Source organism: Aristolochia californica, unplaced genomic scaffold (genome assembly GCF_029961685.1).
Source record: "Aristolochia californica isolate CCGP_79_NKW_82.1479 unplaced genomic scaffold, dmAriCali1.0.hap1 SCAF_8, whole genome shotgun sequence".
Classification (NCBI taxonomy): domain Eukaryota; kingdom Viridiplantae; phylum Streptophyta; class Magnoliopsida; order Piperales; family Aristolochiaceae; genus Aristolochia; species Aristolochia californica.
Window position 1 is genome coordinate 30,812,146 of NW_027182279.1, and position 12,080 is coordinate 30,824,225.

The following is a 12,080-nucleotide window of genomic DNA, read 5'->3' on the forward strand; positions in this document are numbered from 1 at the left end:
TGTCTAAATGCGGTTGTGCGATGAAGAGATTGAAAGCGCTGAAGATGGAACATGGCGGAAATAGGTTGAGGAAGGACTGAAATACGAAACTTCCGTAAAAATCTGAGCATGCATATTACTAGTGGTTGGTAATATGCATGCTCTCTTTTCTTTTCTTTTCCATTTTCCTTGTGCATCCAAACAAGCGAAACCACATTTCTCTTTTTTTCTCTCTTATTTTTCATGGGCATCCAAACAAGAGAATCGATCTTTTAGTCCCATTCCTCTTCTTGGGTAAATCTTCCTCAACGTCCGTCATTTTTGAATAATTGGTGTGCCCAACACTGTCAATAATACCATACGGTTTGACATTGTGCACAACCCCTTTAGGAAAAAACCTCGCGGAAGGGAGCCAGTCCTGGTTATGACAAAGTTGAGTCTCATCCCGCTTCGACCACAGATCGTAGCCTCCAGAAAACTGAGACCTGTTAGCCAAAGCCTTCAACTGCTCGTCGGCTTTGATGGAAAAGAGAGTTGGGGCTCGCTCAAGCTCAGAAACTGCGGCTCTAAGTTCCGCCCTCTGCCTCATTTCATAAATCCGGCACTCACGGTAAAGACGGGCCTTTAGGAGTTGTTTGGCTTTTGTGGCCAGCATCCGCTTCCACTCTCATTTTGAGACTCCGCCGAGGTAGGTACAAGGCCCCCCACCCAGTTTGTCATGAGGTCAGATGAACGTAAACTCACTTAGGCTAGCGGAACTCCAACTCCCGTGATGGCCTACCTTCAATTCGTCAAAGGTAGTGCAGCTTCTCACCCCTTGGATCAACGTTGCAAACTCCTTCCTCTCAAATGAAGCATGAGCTATGAAAAGATAGAAAGACAATGGAATAGGAAAGTAACCTTGTATTAATACTAGAGAAGATTACAAGGAGTGGCCGTCCAAGGTGAAAGGCCAACACTCTACAAAAACTCTCCTTCTCGTCTATGCTGAATGAATCTACAAGGGTTGAATGCCTTGGTATTTATAGGCTTCAACCCCTCCCTTCTCTCATGCTTCCGTCCAATGAGAGCAGAGATCCTCCCTTATAAAATCTCCTTAATTTGATCCTCCATTCAAATCCCTTGATTTGCTCCTTTTTCTTAAAATTCGTTTTACCATTGTTATTTTCCTTAGACACTTTGTTAGCCGAATCATTCTTTCTCTCATATTCGGTTAACTTTTCAGCAGTAGATAAAGCTGAAGCTAATGTCTTTACTTCCCGTCTTCTCAATTTTTGCTCAGCCCACGGGAAGTAAAGACATTGGCTTCAGCTTTATCTACTGCTGAAAAGTTAACCGAATATGAGAGAAAGAATTATTCGGCTAACAAAGTGCCTAAGAAAAATAACAATGGTATAACGAAGTTTAAGAAGAAGGAGAAAGGGGAAAAGAAGTCATGGGCAAAGGACGCCAAGGCTAGGCCGGAAGAGAAGAAATGAGGGGACAAACAGAAAAAGAAGGTCCATTGTTTCATATGCGAGGGATTGTCTTAGAAAGAAGTATACAATACTAAATTGGAAATTATGGCCAGAAAATAGAAAACTGTGAGGCAGAAATAACTCTTCTCAAACATAGATTAGATACAATAGAAAGAGATTCTTATGATGGTATCACTGTAGGATTAGAAGAACCAGAAACTTCCTACGTATGTAACCAAGATAAATCTTTTTCCAGTATCCTTGTTAGAGCAAAGATTATTTTCCCTAACAAACAATCCCTCGTGTTAGATGCTTTAGTAGATTCCGGCTGTACCAAATGTATTATCCATAGAAGATTAGTTCCTCCTCAGTTCCTTAAGAAAACCAATAAAGTAGTGTTTAGCCAACAGGTAGATGGTACCTATAACCCATATACAACCTATTTTGATGAAGGCAAAATCCAGTTCTTTACCAACTGTTCAACTTTTTCTGGATCTTATCCTTTACCTTTAACATGGGTTAGAGATCTCAAACTCAAAGTAGACTTTATTTTAGGTCTTAATTTTATTCTTCATAACAATGGTTCTCTTTACTCCTTGTTTGCAATGTCCTTTTTACAACTATCTTTAGAATTAATGTTCTGTCTTTTAGGGCAAGTGTTGGCTAAGTGTTCTGTCTGACAGAACATTAAAAGACAGAAGCGTTTTAGGAACTACCTTCTGGAAGTTTTTACAACTATCTTTTCCTTCTCTTACAATTGCTTTCATGCTTATACTTTTCATAATATTAGGCATCGTTCTTGTTACCTTAATACTTACTGCTTTTATTGTGTGTTGAGTATTTTCGTTTTTGTTCATATTTACTACTTTATTTTAAGACGTTATTACAGAAAGGTATATAAGGCTGGAAACTACTGGTTGAGGGCTAAGCCCAGACAAACGCCTCTGCCTCAGTTGAGCAAAGAGTTTCTCTCGGTTGTCACAACACCGCTGTACCTTTTTATTTGGTTAATTAATAAGATAATAAAACAGTTTTTGAGATTTGTTTTGCGAATATTACCTATATATTACTTATACTTAGGATTATTATATAATACCTTAAGAGATTATTGTGCAATATCATAGGAACTTATAGCTACATATTGTTCTTGGTAATAATAGCATTAGAATTATTTGGATATTTTATATTTCTCCCATAACGAGTGGATAATCTTTTAGCCTATGATATATTCTTATTCCTAAATATTTTAGCCAGAATCATAGATAGTACCTTAGTTACATGATTTTTATCTTTATAGCTTTAACAATAGTCTTTTGTAATTTAGTTATTTTTATTTTTGTCTGTTTTACCTTATCTTTATATTTATACAGAAGATTTGTAGAGACTCCTAGGCAAATGTTTATACCTAAAAGACAAGTAATTAGAAGAACCCCAAATAATTCACCTCTAAATACTCCAGATTAAAACAGATTATAGTTGTACCCCTCCGAATTGGTATCTACAGGGAGGGAGGGAGGGAGGGAGGCTAAGTGTTCTGACAGAACATAAAGACAAAAGCGTTTTAGGAACTACCTTCTGGCTAAGTGTTCTGACAGAACATTAAAAGACAGAAGCGTTTTAGGAACTACCTTCTGGAAGTTTTTACAACTATCTTTTCCTTTTCTTACGATTGCTTTCATGCTTATACTATTCATAATATTAGGCATCGTTCTTGTTACCTTAATACTTACTGCTTTTATTGTGTGTTGAGTATTTTCGTTTTTGTTCATATTTAATACTGTATTTTCAGACGTTATTACAGAAAGGTATATAAGGGTGGAAACTACTAGGTGAGGGCTAAACCCTGACAAATGCCTCTGCCTCAGTTGAGCCAAGCGTTGCTCTCGGTTGTCACAACGCCGCTGTACCTTTTTATGTACATTTTGTTAATTAATAAGATAATAAAACAGTTTTTGAGATTTGTTTTGCGAATATTACCTATATATTACTTATACTTAGGATTATTATATAATACCTTAAGAGATTATTGTGCAATATCATAGGAACTTATAGCTACATATTGTTCTTGGTAATAATAGCATTAGAATTATTTGGATATTTTATATTTCTACCAGAACAAGTAGATAATCTTTTAGCCTCTGATATAATTTTATTCCTAAATATTTTGGCCTGAATCATAGATAGAACCTTAGATCCATGATTTTTATCTTTATAGCTTTAACAATAGTCTTCTGTAATTTAGTTATCTTTAGTTTTATTTGTTTTACCTTATCTTTATATTCATACAGAAGATTTGTAAAGACTCCTAGGCAAATATTTATACCTAGAAGACATGTAATTAGAAGAACCCCAAAAAAATCACCTCTAAATACTCCAGATTAAAGCCGATTAAAGTAGTACCCCTCGGGAGGGAAAGAGGAAGGGAGGCTAAGTGTTCTGTCTGACAGAGCATTAAAAGAAAAAAGCGTTTTAGGAACTACCTTCTGGTTGTTTTTAGAACTATCTTTTCCTTCTCTTACGATTGCTTTAATGCTTATACTTTTCATAATATTAGGCATCGTTCTTGTTACCTTAATACTTACTGCTTTTATTGTGTGTTGAGTATTTTTCGTTTTTGTTCATATTTACTACTTTATTTTAAGACGTTATTACAGAAAGGTATATAAGGCTGGAAACTACTGGGTGAGGGCTAAGCCCTGACAAATGCCTCTGCCTCAGTTGAGCCAAGCGTTGCTCTCGGTTGTCGCAACGCCGCTGTACCTTTTTATGTATATTTGGTTAATTAATAAGATAATAAAATAGTTTTTGAGATTTGTTTTGCGAATATTACCTATATATTACTTATACTTAGGATTATTATATAATACCTTAAGAGATTATTGTGCAATATCATAGGAACTTATAGCTGCATATTATTCTTGGTAATAATAGTATTAGAATTATTTGGATAATTTATATTTCTCCCAGAACAATTAGATAATCTTTTAGCCTCTGATATATTCTTATTCCTTAATATTTTTGCCAGAATCATAGATAGAACCTTAGATACATGATTTTTATCTTTATAGCTTTAATAGTCTTCTGTAATTTAGTTATCTTTAGTTTTGTCTATTTTACCTTATCTTTATATTCATACAGAAGATTTGTAGAGACTCCAAGGCAAATATTTATACCTAAAGGACAAACAATTAGAAGAACCCCAAATAATTCACCTCTAAATACTCCAGATTAAAGCAGATTAAAGTAGTACCCCTCCGAATTAGTATCTAGAGGGAGGGAGGGAGGGAGGCTAAGCGTTCTGACAGAACATTAAAAGACAAAAGCGTTTTAGGAACTACCTTCTGGCTAAGTGTTCTGACAGAACATTAAAAGACAGAAGCGTTTTAGGAACTACCTTCTGGAAGTTTTTACAACTATCTTTTTCTTCTCTTACGATTGCTTTCATGCTTATACTTTTCATAATATTAGGCATCGTTCTTGTTACCTTAATACTTACTGCTTTAATTTTGTGTTGAGTATTTTTCGTTTTTGTTCATATTTACTTCTTTATTTTGAGACGTTATTACAGAAAGGTATATAAGGCTGGAAACTTCTGGGTGAGGGCTAAGCCCTGTCAAACGCCTCTGCTTCAGTTGAGCCAAGCGTTGCTCTCAGTTGTCACAACGCCGCTGTACCTTTTTATGTATATTTGGTTAATTAATAAGATAATAAAACAGTTTTTGAGATTTGTTTTGCGAATATTACCTATATATTACTTATACTTAGGATTATTATATAATACCTTAAGAGATTATTGTGCAATATCATAGGAACTTATAGCTACATATTGTTCTTGGTAATAATAGCATTAGAATTATTTGGATATTTTATATTTCTACCAGAACAAGTAGATAATCTTTTAGCCTCTGATATAATTTTATTCCTTAATATTTTGGCCTGAATCATAGATAGAACCTTAGATCCATGATTTTTATCTTTATAGCTTTAACAATAGTCTTCTGTAATTTAGTTATCTTTAGTTTTATTTGTTTTGCCTTCTCTCTATATTCATACAGAAGATTTGTAAAGACTCCTAGGCAAATATTTATACCTAGAAGACATGTAATTAGAAGAACCCCAAATAAATCTCCTCTAAATACTCCAGATTAAAGCCGATTAAAGTAGTACCCCTCGGGAGGGAAAGAGGAAGGGAGGCTAAGTGTTCTGTCTGACAGAACATTAAAAGACAAACGCGTTTTAGGAACTACCTTCTGGAAGTTTTTAGAACTATCTTTTCCTTCTCTTACGATTGCTTTAATGCTTATACTTTTCATAATATTAGGCATCGTTCTTGTTACCTTAATACTTACTGCTTTTATTGTGTGTTGAGTATTTTTCGTTTTTGTTCATATTTACTACTTTATTTTAAGACGTTATTACAGAAAGGTATATAAGGCTGGAAACTACTGGGTGAGGGCTAAGCCCTGACAAACGCCTCTACCTCAGTTGAGCCAAGCGTTGCTCTCGGTTGTCACAATGCCGCTGTACCTTTTTATGTATATTTGGTTAACTAATAAGATAATCAAACAGTTTTTGAGATTTGTTTTGCGAATATTACCTATAAATTACTTATACTTAGGATTATTATATAATACCTTAAGAGATTATTGTGCAATATCTTAGGAACTTATAGCTGCATATTATTCTTGGTAATAATAGCATTAGAATTATTTGGATAATTTATATTTCTCCTAGAACAATTAGATAATCTTTTAGCCTCTGATATATTCTTATTCCTTAATATTTTTGCTAGAATCATAGATAGAACCTTAGATACATGATTTTTATCTTTATAGCTTTAACAATAGTCTTTTGTAATTTAGTTATCTTTAGTTTTGTCTGTTTTACCTTATCTTTATATTCATACAGAAGATTTGTAGAGACTCCAAGGCAAATATTTATACCTAAAGGACAAACAATTAGAAGAACCCCAAATAATTCACCTCTAAATACTCCAGATTAAAGTAGATTAAAGTAGTACCCCTCCGAATTGGTATCTAGAGGGAGGGAGGGAGGGAGGCTAAGCGTTCTGACAGAACATTAAAAGACATAAGCGTTTTAGGAACTACCTGCTGGCTAAGTGTTCTCTTTATAGCTTTAACAATAGTCTTCTGTAATTTAGTTATCTTTAGTTTTATTTGTTTTACCTTATCTTTATATTCATACAGAAGATTTATAAAGACTCCTAGGCAAATATTTATACCTAGAAGACATGTAATTAGAAGAACCCCAAATAAATCTCCTCTAAATACTCCAGATTAAAACCGATTAAAGTAGTACCCCTCGGGAGGGAAAGAGGAAGGGAGGCTAAGTGTTCTGTCTGACAGAACATTAAAAGACAAAAGCGTTTTAGGAACTACCTTCTGGAAGTTTTTACAACTATCTTTTCCTTCTCTTACGATTGCTTTAATGCTTAAACATTTCATAATATTAGGCATCGTTCTTGTTACCTTAATACTTACTGCTTTTATTGTGTGTTGAGTATTTTTTGTTTTTGTTCATATTTACTACTTTATTTTAAGACGTTATTACAGAAAGGTATATAAGGCTGGAAACTACTGGGTGAGGGCTAAGCCCTGACAAATGCCTCTGCCTCAGTTTAGCCAAGCGTTCCTCTCGGTTATCACAACGCCGATGTACCTTTTTATGTATATTTGGTTAATTAATAAGATAATAAAACAGTTTTTGAGATTTGTTTTGCGAATATTACCTATATATTACTTATACTTAGGATTATTATATAATACCTTAAGAGATTATTGTGTAATATCATAGGAACTTATAGCTACATATTATTCTTGGTAATAATAGCATTAGAATTATTTGGATAATTTATATTTCTTCCAGAACAATTAGATAATCTTTTAGCCTCTGATATATTCTTATTCCTTAATATTTTTGCCAGAATCATAGATAGAACCTTAGATACATGATTTTTATCTTTATAGCTTTAACAATAGTCTTCTGTAATTTAGTTATCTTTAGTTTTGTCTGTTTTACCTTATCTTTATATTCATACAGAAGATTTGTAGAGACTCCAAGCGAAATATTTATACCTAAAGGACAAGCAATTAGAAGAACCCCAAATAATTCACCTCTAAATACTCCAAATTAAAGCAGATTAAAGTAGTACCCATCCGAATTGGTATCTAGAGGGAGGGAGGGAGGGAGGCTAAGTGTTCTGACAGAACATTATAAGACAGAAGCGTTTTAGGAACTACCTTCTGGCTGAGTGTTCTGACAGAACATTAAAAGAAAGAAGCGTTTTAGGAACTACCTTCTGGAAGTTTTTACAACTATCTTTTCCTTCTCTTACGATTGCTTTCATGCTTATACTTTTCATAACATTAGGCATCATTCTTGTTACCTTAATACTTACTGCTTTTATTTTGTGTTGAATATTTTTCGTTTTTGTTCATATTTACTTCTTTATTTTAAGACGTTATTACAGAAAGGTATATAAGGCTGGAAACTTCTGGGTGAGGGCTAAGCCCTGTCAAACGCCTCTGCTTCAATTGAGCCAAGCGTTGCTCTCAGTTGTCACAACGCCGTTGTACCTTTTTATGTATATTTGGTTAATTAATAAGATAATAAAACAGTTTTTGAGATTTGTTTTGCGAATATTACCTATATATTTACTTAGGATTATTATATAATACCTTAAGAGATTATTGTGCAATATCATAGGAACTTATAGCTACATATTGTTCTTGGTAATAATAGCATTAGAATTATTGGGATATTTTATATTTTTCCCAGAACAATTAGATAATCTTTTAGCCTCTGATATATTTTTATTCCTTAATATTTTAGCCAGAATCATAGATAGATCTTTAGATACATGATTTTTATCTTTATTGCTTTAACAATAGTCTTCTGTAATTTAGTTATCTTTGGTTTTGTCTGTTTTACCTTATCTTTATATTCATACAGAAGATTTGTAGAGACTCCTAGGCAAATATTTATACCTAGAAGACAAGTAATTAGAAGAACCCCAAATAATTCACCTCTAAATACTCCATATTAAAGCAAATTATAGTAGTACCCCTCCGAATTGGTATCTACAGGGAGGGAGGGAGGGAGGGAGGGAGGCTAAGTGTTCTGACTGAACATTAAAAGACTGTAGCGTTTTAGGAACTACCTTCTGGCTAAGTGTTCTGACAGAACATTAAAAGAAAGAACCGTTTTAGGAACTACCTTCTGGAAGTTTTACAACTATCTTTTCCTTCTCTTACGATTGCTTTCATGCTTATACTTTTCATAATATTAAGCATCCTTTTTGTTACCTTAATACTTACTGCTTTTATTGTGTGTTGAGAATTTTTCGTTTTTGTTCATATTTACTACTTTATTTTAAGACGTTATTACAAAAATAGGATTAGATACAAGGTGAAGGATTTACCTCGGAAATTGGAAGTTCTTCTGGAAATCCTAATATAATAGACAAAATAACATGTAGGAGAAGTGTAGACCAAAGAGATATACAATTAGACGAAATAATAGATATAGATCAAGACATTACTATATTTAGCTAGAATTAATTAAACTTTCTTAACCCCAGACAATTATATAGAACAGGACCATTAAACTTTAATACCGGATTATTTAGACATTACCGAGAAATCCAGATTAGTTGTGTAGGACAAGATTCTGTTAACATTAACTTAATAGCAGAACAAGCCTTTAGACATAGGGGTAAAAGGATTAGGACGAAAACATCTAGGAACTAAAACCTTACTTAGTATCTACGATGATAGATGGGCAGACCCTAAAAAGGCAATGTTAGGAATCATTGAGGTAGATATAAATCAAAATGGAGGAATATTTTATTGCTCCCCAGACTTCCTTATTGGACTACAAGATTTTAGAAAATATATCAAAATAGGTATTCAGACAAAACGATATGAATCCTTTGTAGGAAACAATCTTTTATTGTGTATTGAATTCTAAGGAAGGTGTACTTGTTCTAGGACCACTAGGTTCAAAGTTAAAATAGATGATGTAGTTAATTTAATAGGAAACAAAGGAATAAAATTAATTAAGCCTATTAAATATTCTCCAGACATTTTAGCAGGATTAGAATGGAACCTTAAATTTATAGAAGAAAAAATAATCAAACCTGAAGAAAGTATCATGTACACAGATATTAAAGGTAACATAAATATTAGATTTAATAGCTATGAACAAAAGAATATAGAAGATACGGAATCAATCTATAGTGAAAATTATGACCTAGTCAATATAGAATTAGAAACAGATCAGATAATATACCCTAAATAATTATATATATATATATATATATATATATATATATATATATATATAAGTGGTCTGCAGGTTTTATACCTAGGGCTTTTAGACAAGGGATGCAAGCTTCTAGGGAACACTGATTGCATTTTAGCTCTTTGTTTTTTGCTAGGATACCAAGCACATTAAAACAAGGATTACTATCTAACCCTGTATTCCATGACCACGCATGTACACATTCTGAAGCAGTGGCCACTCTTAAGGTTCTTAATTACTCAGAAAATATTTTTTTAATAGGGATCATATTTTTTTAAATCGATTTTGGTGAGACGATTTGGCCTGCTCATTCATTCATGGGGTGTCATACTGTGAAAGGATCATGCTAGTAATGTTAGAGCTTAGGTGTTGCACGGGCTCAGTTATGCAGTGGAAAGTTGAATTTACTTCTACCTGTGTCGGCCTAGTTGCGTCCTTGGGATAACCCACACTAGTCAGCCTCCCTTGCATACAAGTAGTTGGCACACAATAAACCTTTTCTCATATACACAAATCTGTCTACATACAAGATATTCAAGCGCTCCTTTGAGTCTCTATGTCAATGTCTAATTGATTGGCACTCATCCAGCCCCCCTATTTATAGTTGGAGAAATTGCTGGCCACATGCCCCTTCGAATGGTCATGTGCTTCTTGGCGCATGCCTCCTCATGTACAACCGCCCCAGCTAACACCCCATGGCCCACGTGACTAGAAACCGTTTAGAAACCATTATAAGCTGAATTTTGATGGTAGAGCCTTTGGGAACCCGGGTTTGGATGATTTTGGCGGGGTGATTTTTGATCCGAGCGGCACTGCCATACTCTCTTACTGTGGCCCTCTCGGAATTGCTGACTCAACCATTGCTGAGCTCTTTGGTCTCCTTCACGGCTTGTGTATTTTTAAGGATCGCTTTAGTGGTCTCCTTATCATGGAGGGAGACTCCAAGGTCGTCATCGGATGGTGCTCCACCTCATCCTTCCCCCCATGGCGTCACTGGCAGATTTTTCTTGATATTTTGGATATTGTATCCACCATTTCTTGTACTTCGTCTCATATACTTAGATCAGCCATTTTGGTTGCTGATTTGTGTGCCTAGGTCCCCCCTTCAATCTCTTATTGTTAGGGTAGGTCTCCCTTGATGTATCTTCCCTTTCTTTGAAATAAGTTTATCATCATTAACAAAAAAGTTGGCTGCCACTAATCTGACTTGTCTCCATGCCTTGGTGTTCAGGCACTAGTCCGTATTTGCCCAGCCTATACGTGCAGTGCCAAAGGGTAGCATCGAGTCGAGTCGAGCCGAGCTTGAATCTGCATATGTTCAAGCTGGGCTTGATTTAAATACTTCAAACTCAAGCTAGAGCCGAGCCCAGCCTTAAGCTTAAAATTGGAATTGAGCTTGAGCAGGGTTCAAGCTCCAACCTACATTTAAAACTTTGCATAAAATACAAGTCAAATAAATTGTGCATAAAATTATCCATAAATTTTACTTAAAATTGAGCATGACCTTTGAACATAAACTCTGCATAAAATATTCTATAAACTTTGCATAAAATTGTTTAGAAACACTGCATAATATTATGCCAATGTGACTTATATAAAAACATGACCTATATACAAAATATGACTTTTATATACATTTCCCACTCTCTTGAGCCTAGCCAAACTCGAACCTGTATATGTTCGAGCTTTGCTTGATTTGAATACTTTGAACTTGAGTTCGAGCTCAAGCTTAGCTTTGAGACTAAAATTGGATTCGAGCTCAAGCCCAAGAATTTTAACCAAATTTGAGCTCAAGCTCGAGTCGGGTTTGAACTTTAACCTACATTTAAAACTTTCCATAAAATACATATTTAATATTAAGTTCAAAGAATCCTAAAAGTATGGAAAACAAATAGAGATAACCTTGCATATCAGAGTTATTAAGAAGCGAAATATGACTAGATCTATAACTCATAAAGGATCTCAAAATAATTTGTATTGCGTAAATTCTGTACTACATTGCATGGAGAGAATAAGGATGAAGGAGATCAAATGGGGGAAATGAGCTTACCTGTGGCTGACATATATTCCGTGACTTTCGTATGCAACGCCCAGGTCAGCAATGTCTAAATGCGGTTGTGCGATGAAGAGATTGAAAGCGCTGAAGATGGAACATGGCGGAAATAGGTTGAGGAAGGACTGAAATACGAAGCTTCCCTAAAAATCTGAGCATGCATATCAGTAGTGGTTTGTAATATGCATGCTCTCTTTTCTTTTCTTTTCCATTTTCCTTGTGCATCCAAACAAGAGAAACCACATTTCTCTTTTTTTCTCTCTTATTTT

The 12,080-nt window shown here is 34.5% G+C and overlaps 1 protein-coding gene across 1 annotated transcript; it reads right to left on the reverse strand.

Moving 5' to 3' along the window:
* Nucleotides 1-220: 220 nt before the first annotated feature.
* Nucleotides 221-634, reverse strand: LOC137938400 (uncharacterized). Its single transcript, XM_068783368.1, has one exon. The coding sequence runs from the start codon at nt 632-634 to the stop codon at nt 221-223; it is 414 nt and encodes a 137-aa protein (XP_068639469.1).
* Between the last annotated feature and the right edge of the window lie 11,446 nt (nt 635-12,080).

Coding starts and splice junctions, on each gene's coding strand:
- LOC137938400 (XM_068783368.1), bottom strand. CDS start 634: ATGCTGGCCACAAAAGCCAAACAACTCCTAAAGGCCCGTCTTTACCGT.